General features: G+C 51.6%; 1 protein-coding gene across 8 annotated transcripts in view; it reads left to right on the top strand.

Annotated features, from left to right (window-relative positions):
• Window positions 1-19,447, top strand: part of LOC148502782 (nuclear RNA export factor 1-like) — a 207,553-nt gene that overhangs the window by 139,333 nt on the left and 48,773 nt on the right. For all 8 annotated transcript variants that reach the window (XM_088449348.1, XM_088449345.1, XM_088449343.1 and 5 more), the window contains 5 exons: window positions 4,794-4,901; window positions 8,052-8,113; window positions 10,035-10,150; window positions 11,404-11,446; window positions 14,621-14,693. In XM_088449348.1, the coding sequence (XP_088305474.1) occupies window positions 4,794-4,901; window positions 8,052-8,113; window positions 10,035-10,150; window positions 11,404-11,446; window positions 14,621-14,693 (402 nt within the window). The remainder of the gene's footprint in view (window positions 1-4,793; window positions 4,902-8,051; window positions 8,114-10,034; window positions 10,151-11,403; window positions 11,447-14,620; window positions 14,694-19,447) is intronic.

The raw sequence follows: 19,447 nt of genomic DNA, 5'->3' as shown, positions 1-19,447 counted from the left end.
AGGACATGTACAGGGCCAGAACCAGCCTGTAGCCAGTCAGCGCACTAGGACATGTACAGGGCCAGAGCCAGCCTGTAGCCAGTCAGCGCACTAGGACATGTACAGGGCCAGAACCAGCCTGTAGCCAGTCAGCGCACTAGGACATGTACAGGGCCAGAGCCAGCCTGTAGCCAGTCAGTGCACTAGCACATGTACAGGGCCAGAGCCAGCCTGTAGCCAGTCAGTGCACTAGCACATGTACAGGGCCAGAGCCAGCCTGTAGCCAGTCAGTGCACTAGCACATGTACAGGGCCAGAGCCAGCCTGTAACCAGTCAGTGCACTAAGACATGTACAGGGCCAGAGCCAGCCTGTAGCCAGTCAGGGCACTAGCACATATACGGGGCCAGAGCCAGCCTGTAGCCAGTCAGTGCACTAGCACATGTACGGGGCCAGAGCCAGCCTGTAGCCAGTCAGTGCACTAGCACATGTACAGGGCCAGAGCCAGCCTGTAGCCAGTCAGTGCACTAGGACATGTACAGGGCCAGAGCCAGCCTGGAGCCAGTCAGCGCACTAGCTCATGTACAGGGCCAGAGCCAGCCTGTAGCCAGTCAGTGCACTAGCACATGTACAGGGGCAGAGCCTGCCTGTAGCCAGTCAGTGCACTAGCTCATGTACAGGGCCAGAGCCAGTCTGTAGCCAGTCAGCGCACTAGCACATGTACAGGGCCAGAGCCAGCCTGTAGCCAGTCAGCGCACTAGCACATGTACAGGGCCAGAGCCAGCCTGTAGCCAGTCAGCGCTGTAGCACATGTACAGGGCCAGAGCCAACCTGTAGCCAGTCAGTGCACTAGCACATGTACACGGCCAGAGCCAGTCTGTAGCCAGTCAGCGCACTAGGACATGTACAGGGCCAGAGCCAGCCTGTAGCCAGTCAGCGCACTAGCACATGTACAGGGCCAGAGCCAGCCTGTAGCCAGTCAGCGCACTAGGACATGTACAGGGCCAGAGCCAGCCTGTAGCCAGTCAGCGCACTAGGACATGTACAGGGCCAGAGCCAGCCTGTAGCCATTCAGTGCACTAGCACATGTACAGGGCCAGAACCAGCCTGTAGCCAGTCAGCGCTCTAGCACATGTACAGGGCCAGAGCCAGCCTGTAGCCAGTCAGCGCACTAGGACATGTACAGGGCCAGAGCCAGCCTGTAGCCAGTCAGCGCACTAGGACATGTACAGGGCCAGAGCCAGCCTGTAGCCATTCAGTGCACTAGCACATGTACAGGGCCAGAACCAGCCTGTAGCCAGTCAGCGCTCTAGCACATGTACAGGGCCAGAGCCAGCCTGTAGCCAGTCAGCGCACTAGGACATGTATGGGGCCAGAGCCAGCCTGTAGCCAGTCAGCGCACTAGGACATGTACAGGGCCAGAGCCAGCCTGTAGCCAGTCAGCGCACTAGGACATGTACAGGGCCAGAGCCAGCCTGTAGCCAGTCAGCGCACTAGCATATGTACAGGGCCAGAGCCAGCCTGTAGCCAGTCAGCGCACTAGCACATGTACAGGGCCAGAGCCAGCCTGTAGCCAGTCAGTGCACTAGCACATGTACAGGGGCAGAACCAGCCTGTAGCCAGTCAGCGCACTAGGACATGTACGGGGCCAGAGCCAGCCTGTAGCCAGTCAGCGCACTAGGACATGTACGGGGCCAGAGCCAGCCTGTAGCCAGTCAGCGCACTAGCTCATGTACGGGGCCAGAGCCAGCCTGTAGCCAGTCAGTGCACTAGCACATGTACAGGGGCAGAGCCTGCCTGTAGCCAGTCAGTGCACTAGCTCATGTACAGGGCCAGAGCCAGTCTGTAGCCAGTCAGCGCACTAGCACATGTACAGGGCCAGAGCCAGCCTGTAGCCAGTCAGCGCACTAGCACATGTACAGGGCCAGAGCCAGCCTGTAGCCAGTCAGCGCTGTAGCACATGTACAGGGCCAGAGCCAACCTGTAGCCAGTCAGTGCACTAGCACATGTACACGGCCAGAGCCAGTCTGTAGCCAGTCAGCGCACTAGGACATGTACAGGGCCAGAGCCAGCCTGTAGCCAGTCAGCGCACTAGCACATGTACAGGGCCAGAGCCAGCCTGTAGCCAGTCAGCGCACTAGGACATGTACAGGGCCAGAGCCAGCCTGTAGCCAGTCAGCGCACTAGGACATGTACAGGGCCAGAGCCAGCCTGTAGCCATTCAGTGCACTAGCACATGTACAGGGCCAGAACCAGCCTGTAGCCAGTCAGTGCACTAGCACATGTACAGGGCCAGAGCCAGCCTGTAGCCAGTCAGCGCACTAGGACATGTACAGGGCCAGAGCCAGCCTGTAGCCAGTCAGCGCACTAGGACATGTACAGGGCCAGAGCCAGCCTGTAGCCATTCAGTGCACTAGCACATGTACAGGGCCAGAACCAGCCTGTAGCCAGTCAGCGCTCTAGCACATGTACAGGGCCAGAGCCAGCCTGTAGCCAGTCAGCGCACTAGGACATGTATAGGGCCAGAGCCAGCCTGTAGCCAGTCAGCGCACTAGGACATGTACAGGGCCAGAGCCAGCCTGTAGCCATTCAGTGCACTAGCACATGTACAGGGCCAGAACCAGCCTGTAGCCAGTCAGCGCTCTAGCACATGTACAGGGCCAGAGCCAGCCTGTAGCCAGTCAGCGCACTAGGACATGTATGGGGCCAGAGCCAGCCTGTAGCCAGTCAGCGCACTAGGACATGTACAGGGCCAGAGCCAGCCTGTAGCCAGTCAGTGCACTAGCACATGTACAGGGCCAGAGCCAGCCTGTAGCCAGTCAGTGCACTAGCACATGTACAGGGGCAGAGCCTGCCTGTAGCCAGTCAGTGCACTAGCTCATGTACAGGGCCAGAGCCAGTCTGTAGCCAGTCAGTGCACTAGGACATGTACAGGGCCAGAGCCAGCCTGTAGCCAGTCAGCGCACTAGGACATGTACAGGGCCAGAGCCAGCCTGTAGCCAGTCAGCGCACTAGGACATGTACGGGGCCAGAGCCAGCCTGTAGCCAGTCAGCGCACTAGGACATGTACAGCGCCAGAGCCAGCCTGTAGCCAGTCAGCGCACTAGGACATGTATGGGGCCAGAGCCAGCCTGTAGCCAGTCAGCGCACTAGGACATGTACAGGGGTGTTCCAGGTCTGCTGTACTGATTACTAAGGGTTCGTTATGGTGTTTGGTGACAGGACTCATCGTTGCAAAAGGTCATTGAAGATTATCCCGTCTTGTACGAACCAACAGAAGGGCCACTGTGGCACAATTGTGGAAAGTCTTAATGATAGCGATGGGATAATCCAGGGTTTCCCACACTCTGGTGCAGATGTATTATAGTTGCACTGATCGTGCCGCTATAACTCTTCTTGCTTCGCCTTTTTACCGAGGTGAAGCAGGAAGCACTAACGATGAGATGTATTAACATCCCCCCCCTTCTTCCGATGATTCCCGCTAGAGCCCACAGCACATCAGCCTAGTGCTGTTGCGCTGTGTATCACTCCCAGCCGACTCCACTGAGCATGCGCGGGATCTCTCAAGTATTGCGAGATCCCGTGTGCAGCCCCCGTAGCCAGCAGCCGCCGCAGCTGAAACAGTGCTGACCCTGCTGTGGGGATAGGGCAACGCTAGCTGCAGCTGTCGATATCGATAGCTGCAGCTGACGGACCGGTCAGGCGGACTGACGGTTCATACATTGGCCAGCTTATCGGCTTGGCATAGCTCCCCTGTCATTTACCGCCAAGCTTCTCATTAATGCATGGGGAGAAGCGTTATCAGCGCGCATAACGTGCGCTGATACCACGTCTCCCCCCATATCGACATTTAATACATCTACCCCTCTGTCCTACAGACGTCCTAACAGTCTAGGTGTTCACCACCCACAGCATATACGAGCGTGCAGGTTGATGGTCGCGATGGTCTTGACCATCGCGACCATCGCCACTGCGAGCCGGAGCCTGCGGCTGAGTTTCTCAACCGCAAGGCCCGGAGTGATTTTGGCTCTATCAGAGCCAAAATCACTCCCACTGACCTCACTAGTGAGGTCAGTGGGGCCGGCTTCTGACGGTAGGCGTTCCCTTCGGAACGCCTCCGTCTCAATCAACATCGACAGCACGCCCCCTTTGATCAGACACAACGAGCGAAGGAAAGTCCTTCGCTCGTCGCGTCTCGCGCATGCGCACGACGGAGCTCCCTCCGTCGTGCACAGTGCACACCATCGACCCACTTGCGAGCGGACAGCCGCTCGCGAGTGGGTCTGAATCAGGCCCTAAGTCACCTGTGATTAAGCATGTACTGTTAGGTGCCTTGAGGACCGAGTTTTGGAACCACTGGAGTAATGTGTCTGGTCACAACATGCTGAAACTGTTCTTCTTTAGCTGTAATAAAAGGAAAGCCTTCAATAGCAAAGTGATTATACAGTACATCATCCATTGAGCATTCAATGTGAGAACACAACTGGTTATAGACAGGGAAATTAATGTAGTTTTTACCTGGTCTCGTTACCTTGCTGACTTCAAATAATTTCCCTGTGTTCTCAATAAGGTGCAGAATGATTGTGATGTCAAAAGAAACTTTTATATAAAACGAAGTTCATAAATCCAACTTTTTGTCTATGGTAATAGTCACTCTTATAATGAAGCTAGCCACAGTTTTAGGTAACGTCTAGTACGAGTGTCCGGTAGACTGATTACCGGTATAGTGCGGCACTTTCTCATGTAAGGGGTGAAGGAGAGTGGTTAAACCAGAACGGATTTGGGGTATTGATTTACAGTTGTTCTTTCCTTCCAGGTACTTTACATGGTACGATTCCGGGGAGCGCCAGGCCCTCCTACCCCTGTACCATGAGCAGGCCTGCTGTTCCTTTAGTTTGCCCAATGTCTTCTTTCCAAAACTCTGGTGGGTATTTCACGTGACTATTCTTCAACTACTGCAGAAAGTTTTCTTGTGAATCCTATTTCAGTGTATTGTCCTGATGTGGTGGTGCCGAATTTTCCTATATGTGTTGGGGGTGCTTAAAGCGCATTTTTTTTTCCTTAAACTTGGATCTTGCACTATAGTTTGTTATAAATGTTCAATCACAGCCTATTTACTAACCCTATATAACAATCAGTACATTAGAAACCCGAAAACTGATCATGCAATGGGGGTAGCTGCTTTGTATATCTATTCCTCCCGGGCTGTGTGCGTATCTGTGGTGGGTGTTATGCAGGTGGGGTTGGGTATCAAATCTCGGCTGTCGGGATGCCACTGGTCAGAATACCGACAGTCAGAATCCCGACACCCATAGAGAACAGCGGGGAGTATTTTTCTATCCCCTAACCCTCCCTCCCTAGTGCCTAACTCTAACCTCCCCCTCCCCACACCCTAATCCTAACACTCCCTCCCCTGTGCCTAAGCCTAACCTCCCCCTTCCCGCACCCTATTCCTAACACTCCCTCCCTGGTGCCTAAACCTTACCACCCCCCTAGTGCCTAAGCCTAACCTCCCCCTTCCCGCACCCTATTCCTAACACTCCCTCCCCGGTGCCTAAACCTACCCCCCCCCCTAGTGCCTAAGCCTAACCTCCCCCTTCCCGCACCCTATTCCTAACACTCCCTCCCTGGTGCCTAAACCTTACCACCCCCCTAGTGCCTAAGCCTAACCTCCCCCTTCCCGCACCCTATTCCTAACACTCCCTCCCCGGTGCCTAAACCTACCCCCCCCCTAGTGCCTAAGCCTAACCTCCCCCTTCCTGCACCCTATTCCTAACACTCCCTCTCTGGTGCCTAAACCTTACCACCCCCCTAGTGCCTAAGCCTAACCTCCCCCTTCCCGCACCCTATTCATAACACTCCCTCCCCGGTGCCTAAGCCTTACCACCCCCCCTAGTGCCTAAGCCTAACCTCCCCCTTCCTGCACCCTATTCCGAACACTCCCTCCCTGGTGCCTAAACCTTACCACCCCCCTAGTGCCTAAGCCTAACCTCCCCCTTCCCGCACCCTATTCCTAACACTCCCTCCCCGGTGCCTAAGCCTTACCACCCCCCCTAGTGCCTAAGCCTAACCTCCCCCTCCCCACACCCTAATCCTAACACTCAGTCCCCGGTGCCTAAACCTTACCACCCCCCCTAGTGCCTAAGCTTAACCTCCCCCTTCCTGCACCCTATTCCTAACCCTCCCTCCCTAGTGCCTAACTCTAACCTCCCCCCCTAGTGCCTAAACCTAACCTTCCCACACCCTAATCCTAACACTCCCTCCCCGGTGCCTAAACCTTACCACCCCCCCGTAGTGCCTAAGCCTAACCTCCCCCTCCCCACACCCTAATCCTAACACTCCCTCCCCAGTGCCTAAACCTAACCACCCCCCTAGTGCCTAAGCCTAACCTCCCCCTTCCCGCACCCTATTCCTACCACTCAGTCCCCGGTGCCTAAACCTTACCACCCCCCCTAGTACCTAAGCTTAACCTCCCCCTTCCTGCACCCTATTCCTAACCCTCCCTCCCTAGTGCCTAACTCTAACCTCCCCCCCTAGTGCCTAAACCTAACCTTCCCACACCCTAATCCTAACACTCCCTCCCCGGTGCCTAAACCTTACCACCACCCCTAGTGCCTAAGTCTAACCTCCCCCTTTCCCGCACCCTAATCCTAACACTCCCTACCTGGTGCCTAACCCTGCCCCTAATGCTTAACTCTAACCCCGCTACCTAACCCTAACCTCCCCCTAACACTCCAATACTTACCTTCGGGATGCTGGCGGTCGGGATATTGGTGCCGGGATCCTGACCATCCCATGCAGGTGGTATGGGTCCATCTTCTATAGAAATTAGGCCGGTGGTTCTCAAATTCTGTCCTCAAGGCACCCTAACAGTCCATGTTTTAAGGATATACTCGCTGGAATACAGATGGTTAAATTGAATTGACTAAATAAGCAACCTGTGCTCAAGCATGGATATCCTGACAAACTGCCTTGAGGACCGAGTTTGGGAACTTGCTCCCTAATTTACAGCCTTTATTTAAATTAAAGCCTTGGTTTTATAGTAATTTTTTCAAGGGTTCCTCCGTAGTAAAAGGGTGAGAGAGGCTGGTTTAGTCTATGAAATAGTTTTTTACTTTCCATACACAAAAGGTGAAGGGATAATCAGCCCAGGAAATAACAGCCCATCACATAAAGACTGGGGCATCCCCCAACATCAACCACTTCAAACCAAATTCTGAGATCACATTTCTAGCACTAAGCTACAAACCAAGTGACATCCAGGAGGCACCAGAGGTCGTCATTTTGGCCTTGTCATATTGGTCTAAAACAGTGGAGATGGGATAATTGATCAATGCATGAAATAAACTACTTATTATCTAGCGAGACCAAATGTTGTGGTCTTATCTGGAGAATTGTACATTTCTTACTGAAGGGATACAAAGCAGGGTTTCCTCATTCCTTTCTGTGTAAATGTCTATATTTTATTTCAATATATACTTGGAAAACATTTAGATATTGTAATATATGGGCCAGCTTAACACCGTCACCCAACTCCGAGCGTGTGGTGATAAACTGATTAGATCTATCACCCATCCTGATCGATAACAGATATTGATCACCTGTAAGCTCGCTGTGTGTGAATCTGTACTGACCGTCTCAAGCCGTGTCCACCATGACGCAGAGGTTCCCAAACTCGACCCACAAGACACCCTAACAGTTCAGGATTTAAGGGTATCCATGCTTAAGCACAGGTGTCTTCATGAGTACCTCAGTCAATTTGATTATACAATCTGTGCACAAGCATGGATATCCTTTAAAGCCTGGATTGTTAGGGTACCTTGAGGACTTTAGGGTCTATTTACGAAGCCATCACCATCCAAGGCTTAGTAAATAGACCCCTGAGTTTGGGAACCCTGCCACAACGCTCACTGTACCAGGCTCTCCAAGAGAAAAACCAGTGGCTGCCAGATCATCTCAACTGGGAAGGAAAAACTAACAAACTGATCTTCCTACCTCTTAGTATAGGGTCGGTGGGTGCTTTAGTTTGTAGCCGAATGAGCTTGGTTATAATGATCTGGTTTTCTATGTTTAGCTTTGAACAGATTACGGAGTATTGGAAGGAGAACAGGAACCTGCTCAGAGTAAAAAGACCAGGTTTGGCCATAAATGTTTTTATTGTTATTATCTATCATGAAAGCTGTGTTTTGCTCTCTCTCTGTCATTTATTAATGTGGTTATTGCTCTGTGTAGTAACCGTATGTAGTAAGATAGTGGTGAGTCTGAGTGTTAAGGAAGCCTCCTTCCTTATTTTGTCACTAGCTGATGTACCCGCTTTTACTCAGGTAGACCTTAGATATTTACTGTTTTCATTTCCATCTCACCACTCCAGTAACACATTAATCCGCCACCTCTATAGTAATGCATCCTCTCCCTCACTATAGTAAGACATTCTCCTCGCTCACCTCTGTAGTAACACCTTTCCCTCCCTCGCCTGTGTTGTAACACATTCAACATTTCCTTCCCTCACCTGTGTAGAAATACAATCCCTCCCTCACACCTGTAGTAACACATTACCCTCACTCACACCTGTAGTAACTTATTCTCTTCCCTCACTTCTGGAGTAACACATTCCCCTCCCTCACCTCTGTAGTAACACATTACACCACCCTTACCTCTGTATTAACACATTTCCCTCTCTTCTCCGTGTTATAACTCATTCAACATTCCCTTCCCTCACCTGTGTAGAAATACAATCCCTCCCTCACACCTGTAGTAACACATTATCCTCACTCACACCTGTAGTAACTTATTCCCCTCCCTCACCTCTGTAGTAGCACATTACCACATCCTTACCTCTGTAGTAACGCATTACCCCGCTAAACCCCTGTAGTAACACATTCCCATCCCTCACCCTGTAGTTACACATTTGACATTCACCTCCCTCATTTGTGTAGTAACACATTCCCCTCCCATACCTGTGTAGTAACACATTCCTCTCCCTCACTATACAAATAGGGGAGCCACACCAACTGCCAGTGATGTTTGGCAGCACTTGGAGTGACAGTTGGTGTTTGAATATGATCTGTGCTACAGCCAGGATGAGACAGTCAGTCAGGACATTGCACAGGGGGGGGGGGAACATTTTAGCCCTTTTCACCCCTTTAGGAGTCGTATTTAGAAAAATCCCATCTTAGTGGGCACCTCGTCATGGGAGGAATATACTCCCCGATTTTCATGTTTCTAGGTCCAGGGGTTAGGGCTGGGCACTGATGAGTCGGTCAGTCAGGACGTTTGAGTTTATATATACAGTATATACTGTATAGATTTGCGTCACATTTGCCAGTTGCAGCGTCCTGTAAACTCTCACAAGCTGGGGCACTTAGCACTTATTAGCAGCTTCATGCCCTGATGCCCCGGGCCTCTGGTAGCTAAATGGTAATGAAGGCAGCTGAATACTAATGGCGCTAATCTGCCTGTTTGCCGGCTGCTTCATGGCCGCCTCCGCGGCGCTAGGACATGGAAAGGTGTCGGGTTTTCACTGGGAGTTTTTCCAAGTGGTTTTAACTATTCCCGAGCTGCGCGCTAACTGCACCCAATGGCGTCCGGGTCGCACTGAACTTATGCCCCTATGGTTACCGCCGGGAGACGCAAAAAGTCGTTCTTACTATGGCGCAGACCTAATATGTAGCACTTTACAGAGAATACATCATTCACAGTGGAGCCTACACGCTAGATTCCCTATCACATGGACACACATATATATGCACTAGGCTTATTTTTTTTGTCAGTAGCCATTTAATCTATTAGCAAACATTGGGGTTCACATACAAACTCTACACAGATGCATTGGTCAAGAATTTAATTCATGACCTCAATGCTGTTAGGTAGTAATACCAACCACTACCTCAATCACGCTGCTCCCATTGGGTATGTTCATTGTCTTTCAAGTTTTTTTTTTTTAGGAAAAAGTTACAAAGGGCCTATATTGTACATATAACATTGTAATCATTAGTCAGATACGCGCTGTAATAGAATCTCAGTGGGCTGAGCGTGTAAATGTCGTCTTCTCTTGTAGCTGTGAGACGCCAGTTACTGAAATACAACAAACTGCAGGTGGTCGGGTTCTTGTGCAACCTCCCGAGGACAGAACACGACCTACAGTCACTGATTCTGGATGTCAGTCTGCAGACAGTAAGTCTTCTCTCCTACGTCTTCCATTCATACAGATGCGTCCTTCTACATCTAGCGTCTATGCGCCATACTGCGCAAGATGCCCGTCACTGATAGGAGTCGCGGTACCATCTTTTTCTTTAAATGTTGCATCTTATTGACACGGCAGACGCACCGTAACACCCCTCAGTGTACTAGAGAAGTTAGTCTGACACTTCAGCCGCACAGGAATTGGTTTTAAACACGAACAAGGTTGCAGCTGAAGCACAACGTAACTTGGCGTGAGAAAAAGCCGCGCCCGCTGCGTCGCGGGCTCAGACGGGCTCAGTCACACACAGACATACAAGTGACGCACATAGAACTGATCAGTGTCATCTAGCAAAGTAGTTTTGATATTTACAGTTCTTTTTTTATGTGAATAAGACGAACATTTTGTGTGAGAAAGACGCTTCGTGCGTCCGTGACGCCCAGGACCTAATGCATGGAAAGGGGTCTGTTTGGCGGCTGAGTCCACAGTGTAGGAGGGCACCTCTGTATACAGATTATTCTCAGGGACAGGTTCTGCTGCTCTGCTCCACAGCCCTGTCATACGCTGTCCTACGTTTCTGCCCCCTCTGACACCTATAAATGATTATAGTGGTCTGCGCTATTATAGCTTATAATACTAGCAGTCCCTCTCTTTCAGCACATATCTGAGTGCGCCGTCAGGTCACGAGAAGGGAGGATGCTGTATGGAATTAGGGGCCTCATTCGGACACGCTCGCAAGCGTGTCGATGGTGGGGCACTGCGAGTGCGCAAGCCCCGTAGCGAGTGAGACATTCACTTGCTCCGGGGCTCGCTACAAATGGAGCGGCTGTCGATGTTGATCGACAGCTCGCCCCGTTTTGTAGGCGCTGGCCAAACGGAGGCGTTCCCGAAGCAGGAAGCTCACTGGGGCTTGCGGCAGACGAGACCCTACCACAAGGGTCTTGTCGCAAGCCCGATGGTCGCGATAATCGCGACCATCACCTGGCCGCTGGCAAAAGCTGTAGGTGGTCACCCACAGCTTAGCGAGCGGCCAGGACTCCGGGTAACAAAAAAAAAAGCGGGCCGCCCCGATTCAGAGCGAGCGCTCGCTTTTTTGCGAGCTCATCTGAATCAGGCCCTAGATGTTGATCCCAAATACTGTGATCACTACAGTGGGACCCTGAAACCCTCTGTACTGCTGTCGCTGTTATTATTTTCCCTACGTTCTAAAACAGCTCATATCATCCAACGTTGTTTCTCTCCTCAGACCTCCCTCATGTGTTTCTCTGTAGAAGGAAGGTTTAAGGAAGGTGAGTTGTTAATTTCCCATATTGACGTGATAAGTGTATATTATAGATCTATAGCTGAGCTATCGGCAGGTTCATGATTTTGCTGCATTCCTGTTTTTTTATTTCTTTAAACTCATTGAGGCTGATGCAGAGTTGAAAGCAGATCAGTCGCAGTTGCCCCCGCATTGCGTACAAGGGATAAACCGCGTGTGTACTCCCGTTTACAGCCGGAACGCCCCATCAGTACGCTTGCTTTCATATACGTCATTTAGTGTTCATTCTAGCACCCTGCGTCTGTCACAAGCCATGCAGTTCCTCTGTCCTGCCTGGGGTGTCACTCTTTGCTCTGGTGCTTTTAGCACACTCAGCTGATGCAACAAACTGCTGAGATACAGGCCAGAGAGTGCTAGAAGCACCAGAGCAAAGAGCGACACCCCAGGCAGGAAAGAGGAACTGCACGGGGTGTGACAGGAGCAGGGTGCTAGAATGAACACTACGTCATTGTCAGTCACAGTTGAACCAGCCTTATATTTGGTGCAAAAGACCCTTCTGAGAACTGGCGCATTTACTCATATGTACAACGCTAAATACGCCCTCGCTGAACTATGCGAACGGCCCATTTACGCCCAGATACTGTACTTGCCTTCAGTCGCAAATGGACATGTGACTGAGCTGCATACGCTCGGCTGCTGAGCACGCACTGGGACAGATTCTGAGTCGCACGCAAAGCCGATGTTCACGCAGTTGAGCGGTTATTTGCAACTGCGCATGCGCAAAAAGTTCAGAAACCCCCTCCGGCACCTGCATTACACAGAGCATACACATAAGGGGGCTGTTGTGATCAGGACAGGCGGTATCGGATATGTGACGGCGGTGTCTGGGAGGTGGATACTAGCGCACGTAGAAATGATCCACTCACTGGGCGTTATGGGAGTGTTGCGCGCGCATCAATGCAAGGAGGTCATAGTCCAACAAAGAATCTGCAGCTGCCATAGGCCTGGTGGAGGTCTCGATGGTGCGACCGATTATGGTGTATAAGGACGCACAAATCTGTATTACAGCGAGCACAGCGTCTTCATCTTTGCAGTGACATTTTCATTAAGTGGCAGACGGACAACCGCCAATAGACGGCGCTGCGTGCGCTATTGTGTGCAACTCGGAATCTGGCCCGCTGTGAGAAGACCAGCGCGATACATGCGCCAAACCGACTTGCCCTGTTATGTTTTCAGAATGACTATAAATTAAAAGTTGACAAATGATTGGACTGATTGCATTTCAGGTGATGGTTAATAAATGTAAATGACACCTAATGGCCCCCGGCACCAGGCAGCCCAGGCTCAGCCCCAACTTCAGTGCGATCAGAGCTGGAAAAGGGGCTTATTACACTGAGGTGTTAGTTGGATCTCCTACATTTTACTTGGCCAAGAATTGTGATCGGTGACTAAGTTGCCGGGTTTACGTCGTTAGGCGCTGCTGCTGGCGAGGGGGCGAACAGTATGGCATGGTCATCCTTGCCGGTAGCCAGGCCCTTCTGCGAGAATACACTATGTGGCGTTGATGTTAGTCGCCAGTCTCCTGATTCATAGGAAGGTGAAGAAGCAGGGAGGAGGTAAGGAGACTTCATCTTCTGGGGAGTATGAAGGTCTCATTCTTATTCAGAAGATACTCCTGACTTAGTAAGTGACACAATGACCATAGAATATGTCTAAAGAACTGCGCAAAATCAGACGTTCAGCGGTTTGGAATTAAAGCGACGCGCGTTTTCATAGAGTTTTGTTAGAGAACGGTCGAAACCAGACAGTTAAGTGTTTATGGGCCGAGTCCATCAGGAAAAGGTGCCCAAGTGATCCGCCTCCAGTTTCTCCCAGAAGCTATGATGGACACTTGACGCACCCCAGAAAACTCCCTGGTATTGGACCGGTATCAGGACAACCGATCAACAGTTACAAGATCAGCAACAGTAAGGTCGACAGGGACAGAAGGTCGACACCAAGAAGATCGACAAGGACACTACATCAATAAAACAAAGATCGTCAAGGACGGTTCATCAACATGACAGAGACAAGAAGCTATAAAGATCAGACGCATTAAAAGGTCGACAAAGCTAAGTCGCAGACAAACATGTAAAGAGATCGACATAACAGGACGACAGTTAAAAGATCGACATTTAAAAGCTAGAGAAGTAAAAAGATCAACAGCTAAAAGATAGACATTAAACAAATCAATGTTTAAAAGATCAACAATAAAAAAAACATAGACCGTAAAAAGAGAGACCGATAAAAGATAGATAGATAGTTAAAAGACCAACAATTAAAATGCAGACATTGGACCTGTTCATCCAGATGGTCTCCAACATATTTCAAGGTGCCCGCTCACCCTCTGCTTCAAGAGACTCCTCTGCCAACCAGTAATCCTGTAAGACTGAGAGGGCAATTCAAGTATCCGCAATATGCGGTTGCGATGTGCACCTGCGTATATCACTGATCATTACGGGAGAGCACCGTTGCTCATTTTACTGCGCACCCCTCTGTGTATCCGGACTGTTCTAGCCGGTCTTCCACCCGCTGATTTCGTTCTGGTTCTGCTCCGATTCGTTGTTACCTGGCTGGTCCTGACATTCCTCCTTGTAATCCGCTGCGGCTGATTGCAGTGCGCTAGGCTACCAGTCCCAGCTTGTCATCCCGTCCTTGACTATTCCCCCACCGTTATCTCCTGTCTGGTCTGTGACCTGCACACCCAGCAGCAGAGAGTCACTGGTGAGGCCCATGGGCTTGTTGGACTCTGGGCCTGTGCTACTGCCAGCACAAAGGGAAAGGATTTGTTAGTAAGGAACAACGAATACTCCCCGAATATCCAGTAATATGCACCAATAAATCCCCGTTTTCTGTGAATATATTTTCAAAATCATATCGGGGGAGTTTTCGGAAACCTTCTAAAGAGGACAAATGGAGACGTTACCCCTAGCAACCAATCGTCCCTTTATAGAATGTACTAGATAAATTGTAGCTACAATCTGATTGGTTACTATGGGCAACGCCTCTACTTGTCCTCCTTAGAAAGTTGGATGAACCTCCCCATCAGACCTAATCTGCCATTGCCAAATGGACGACTATGCTCCGCACACAGGACAGTGACCTGTTACAGGCTGTATTACACTTACAGTATATGTGTCTCTCTTCCCATCTCTCCCTACAGTGCATACGACCTGCAAGAGTCTCTCCATTCCCTTCAGGAGAACCTTTATCATCATCCCGAGCTCGGATAGCTGGTATGGCCAGACATTCTGTTATATATATATATATATATATATATATATATATATATATATATATGTCACAGGCTGCGTATAGGGCATGTGATGGGTGTAGTAAATTTTGTTGACATTCATAATGTCGACATGCAGCGTGCCAATATTAACCACGTCGACATTAATCATGTCTACACTGATGAAAATTAAAAAAAACATCCCTGGGGTTTAGTGGTGACTCGCCTGGTAAAGTGGGTCTGGGGACTCTTGCGGTGACGTTATTGTGACTTCCAGCTTATCCTGCAGTGAGTATCCCTAACCCTCCCCCTAGTGCCCTCCTGTAGTCTAACACTATGCCTAATCCTCCCCTCCGCAGCCCAACCCTAGCCTTACCCTCCTGTAGCCTAACCCTCCCCCTAGTGCCTAACCCTCCCCCTAGTGCCTAACCCTCCCCATAATGCCTAACCCTCCCCCCTAGTGCCTAACCCTCCCCATAATGCCTAACCCTCCCCCCTAGTGCCTAACCCTCCCCATAATGCCTAACCCTCCCCCTTAGTGCCTAACCCTCCCCATAATGCCTAACCCTCCCCCCTAGTGCCTAACCCTCCCCCCTAGTGCCTAACCCTCCCCATAATGCCTAACCCTCCTCCCTAGTGCCTAACCCTCCCCCCTAGTGCCTAACCCTCCCCCTAGTGCCTAATCCTCCCCTCCGCAGCCCAACCCTAGCTTTACCCTCCTGTAGCCTAACCCTCCCCCCTAGTGCCTAACCCTCCCCATAATGCCTAACCCTCCCCCCTAGTGCCTAACCCTCCCCCCTAGTGCCTAACCCTCCCCCCTAGTGCCTAACCCTCCCCCCTAGTGCCTAACCCTCCCCCCTAGTGCCTAACCCTCCCCCTAGTGCCTAACCCTCCCCCATAATGCCTAACCCTCCCCCATAATGCCTAACCCTCCCCCATAATGCCTAACCCTCCCCCATAATGCCTAACCCTCCCCCATAATGCCTAACCCTCCCCCATAATGCCTAACCCTCCCCCTAGTGCCTAACCCTCCCCCTAGTGCCTAACCCTCCCCCTAGTGCCTAACCCTCCCCCCTAGTGCCTAACCCTCCCCCCTAGTGCCTAACCCTCCCCCTAGTGCCTAACCCTCCCCCATAATGCCTAACCCTCCCCCATAATGCCTAACCCTCCCCCATAATGCCTAACCCTCCTCCATAATGCCTAACCCTCCTCCATAATGCCTAACCCTCCCCCATAATGCCTAACCCTCCCCCATAATGCCTAACCCTCCCCCTAGTGCCTAACCCTCCCCCATAATGCCTAACCCTCCCCCTAGTGCCTAACCCTCCCCCCTAGTGCCTAACCCTCCCCCCTAGTGCCTAACCCTCCCCCCTAGTACCTGACCCTCCCCCCTAATGCCTGACCCTCCCCCCTAGTGCCTAACCCTCCCCATAATGCCTAACCCTCCCCCTTAGTGCCTAACCCTCCCCATAATGCCTAACCCTCCCCATAATGCCTAACCCTCCCCCCTAGTGCCTAACCCTCCCCATAATGCATAACTCTGACCTTCCCTCCTGCAGACTAACCCTCTCTCCAGTATCTAACCCTATCTTTACCCTCCTATAGCCTAACCCTCCCCCTAGTGCCCTCCTGTAGTCTAACCCTATGCCACTCCCCGCCCCAATGCCTAACCCTCCCCATAATGCCTAACCCTCCCCATAATGCCTAACCCTCCCCCCTAGTGCCTAACCCTCCCCCCTAGTGCCTAACCCTCCCCCCTAGTGCCTAACCCTCCCCCATAATGCCTAACCCTCCCCCCTAGTGCCTAACCCTCCCCATAATGCCTAACCCTCCCCCCTAGTGCCTAACCCTCCCCCCTAGTGCCTAACCCTCCCCATAATGCATAACCCTGACCTTCCCTCCTGCAGACTAACCCTCTCTCCAGTATCTAACCCTATCTTTACCCTCCTATAGCCTAACCCTCCCCCTAGTGCCCTCCTGTAGTCTAACCCTATGCCACTCCCCGCCCCAATGCCTAACCCTCCCTTCCGCAGCCCAACCCTAGCCTTACCCTCCTATAGCCTAACCCTCCCCATAGTGCCTACACCCATCCCCATATGCCTAACCCTGACCTTCCCTTCCGCAGGCTAACTCTAACCCTCCCCTCACCTAACCCTATTTTTACCCTCCTGTAGCCTAGTCCTAACCCTTCCCCTAGTGCCTAACCCTCCCGCAGCCTAACCCTAATATTCCTGTAGCCTAACCCTTTCCTCCCGCAGCCTATCCTTCTCCTCCTAGAGCCTAACCCTCCCTTCCCGCAGCTTAACCCTATCCTTACCATCCTATAGCCTAACCATCCCCATAGTACCTGACCCTGACCTTCCCTCCCACAGGCTAACCCTCTCTATAGTGTCTAACTCTATATTTACCCTCCTGTAGCCTAGCCCTAACCCTTCCCCTAGTGCCTAACCCTCCCCCCTAGTGCCTAACCCTCCCCATAATGCCTAACCCTCCCCCCTAGTGCCTAACCCTCCCCCCTAGTGCCTAACCCTCCCCATAATGCCTAACCCTCCCCCCTAGTGCCTAACCCTCCCCCCTAGTGCCTAACCCTCCCCCCTAGTGCCTAACCCTCCCCATAATGCATAACCCTGACCTTCCCTCCTGCAGACTAACCCTCTCTCCAGTATCTAACCTTATCTTTACCCTCCTATAGCCTAACCCTCCCCCTAGTGCCCTCCTGTAGTGTAACCCTATGCCACTCCCCGCCCCAATGCCTAACCCTCCCTTCCGCAGCCCAACCCTAGCCTTACCCTCCTATAGCCTAACCCTCCCCATAGTGCCTACACCCATCCCCATATGCCTAACCCTGACCTTCCCTTCCGCAGGCTAACCCTAACCCTCCCCTAGTATCTAACCCTCCCCTCACCTAACCCTATTTTTACCCTCCTGTAGCCTAGCCCTAACCCTTCCCCTAGTGCCTAACCCTCCCGCAGCCTAACCCTTTCCTCCCGCAGCCTATCCTTCTCCTCCTAGAGCCTAACCCTCCCTTCCCGCAGCTTAACCCTATCCTTACCATCCTATAGCCTAACCATCCCCATAGTACCTGACCCTGACCTTCCCTCCCACAGGCTAACCCTCTCTATAGTGTCTAACTCTATATTTACCCTCCTGTAGCCTAGCCCTAACCCTTCCCCTAGTGCCTAAACCTCCCCTCCCGCATCCGAACCCTATCCTTACCCTCCCATAGCCTAACCCTAATACTCCTGCAGCCTAACTCTCCCCTCCCACAGCCTAACTTTAAGCCTAACCATAACCCCGCTAATGCCTAACGCTAGAGCCTAACACAGCCCCCGCCGCCCCCCGTGCCTAACCCTTAGGAATTCTAACGCATCTAGATTAACAGGATTACTGCGAATTGAGATTTACATTTCCCAACACCCTAAGGGAAAACAAAGGGGGCGTGCGTAGACCAGGGATGGACATATCCATGTATCCATGATGACTTAGAAATGCCCCCAGCAACCAGAGTGTGTCCGACATTGTACATTTTGCCCTCTCTCCAGATATTCCATATTATACAATACAATAAGCATGCTGTTATCCATCAGTGCACCAGCTAGGAACCACTGCTGTCCATCTATACCCCCCGCACTATGTGCAATGGTCAGACCAGATGGGACAAGGCTAAGGCTTTATGTAACCAAATTACAGTCTCCTAACACTGGTCACTAATTTGTCCCGGCCTGGTGTAGACTGAGGGGTACAGGCCTCTAAGTACTTAACGATCCCTGTGTTCTCTCCTATTACATTCCGTCTTATACTGAAACCTATTCTCGCCTGACCTGTGCACATCTCCTATTCGCCGTTTCTGAAGTCTGCTCCTAGCGTAGTGCCTTAGTGCCCGTTATACATGAGTCTGCTCCTAGCGTAGTGCCTTAGTGCCCGTTATACATGAGTCTGCTCCTAGCGTAGTGCCTTAGTGCCCGTTATACATGAGTCTGCTCCTAGCGTAGTGCCTTAGTGCCCGTTATACATGAGTCTGCTCCTAGCGTAGTGCCTTAGTGCCCGTTATACATGAGTCTGCTCCTAGCGTAGTGCCTTAGTGCCCGTTACACATGAGTCTGCTCCTAGCGTAGTGCCTGTTACACATGAGTCTGCTCCTAGCGTAGTGCCTTAGTGCCCGTTATACATGAGTCTGCTCCTAGCGTAGTGCCTTAGTGCCCGTTATACATGAGTCTGCTCCTAGCGTAGTGCCTTAGTGCCCGTTATACATGAGTCTGCTCCTAGCGTAGTGCCTTAGTGCCCGTTACACATGAGTCTGCTCCTAGCGTAGTGCCTTAGTGCCCATTACACATGAAAGTCTGCTCCTAGCGTAGTGCCTTAGTGCCCGTTACACATGAAAGTCTGCTCCTAGCGTAGTGCCTTAGTGCCCGTTACACATGAAAGTCGGCTCCTAGCGTAGTGCCTTAGTGCCCGTTACACATGAGTCTGCTCCTAGCGTAGTGCCTTAGTGCCCGTTACACATGAAAGTCTGCTCCTAGCGTAGTGCCTTAGTGCCCGTTACACATGAAAGTCTGCTCCTAGCGTAGTGCCTTAGTGCCCGTTACACATGAAAGTCTGCTCCTAGCGTAATGCCTTTGTGCCCGTTACACATGAGTCTGCTCCTAGCGTAGTGCCTTAGTGCCCGTTACACATGAGTCTACTCCTAGCGTAATGCCTTTGTGCCCGTTACACATGAGTCTGCTCCTAGCGTAGTGCCTTAGTGCCCGTTACACATGA

This window comes from Taudactylus pleione, unplaced genomic scaffold (genome assembly GCF_031769625.1).
Source record: "Taudactylus pleione unplaced genomic scaffold, aTauple2 ptg000483l, whole genome shotgun sequence".
Lineage (NCBI taxonomy): Eukaryota > Metazoa > Chordata > Amphibia > Anura > Myobatrachidae > Taudactylus > Taudactylus pleione.
Note: the sequence above shows the minus strand (reverse complement) of the source record. Positions and strands in the feature narration are given on the sequence as shown.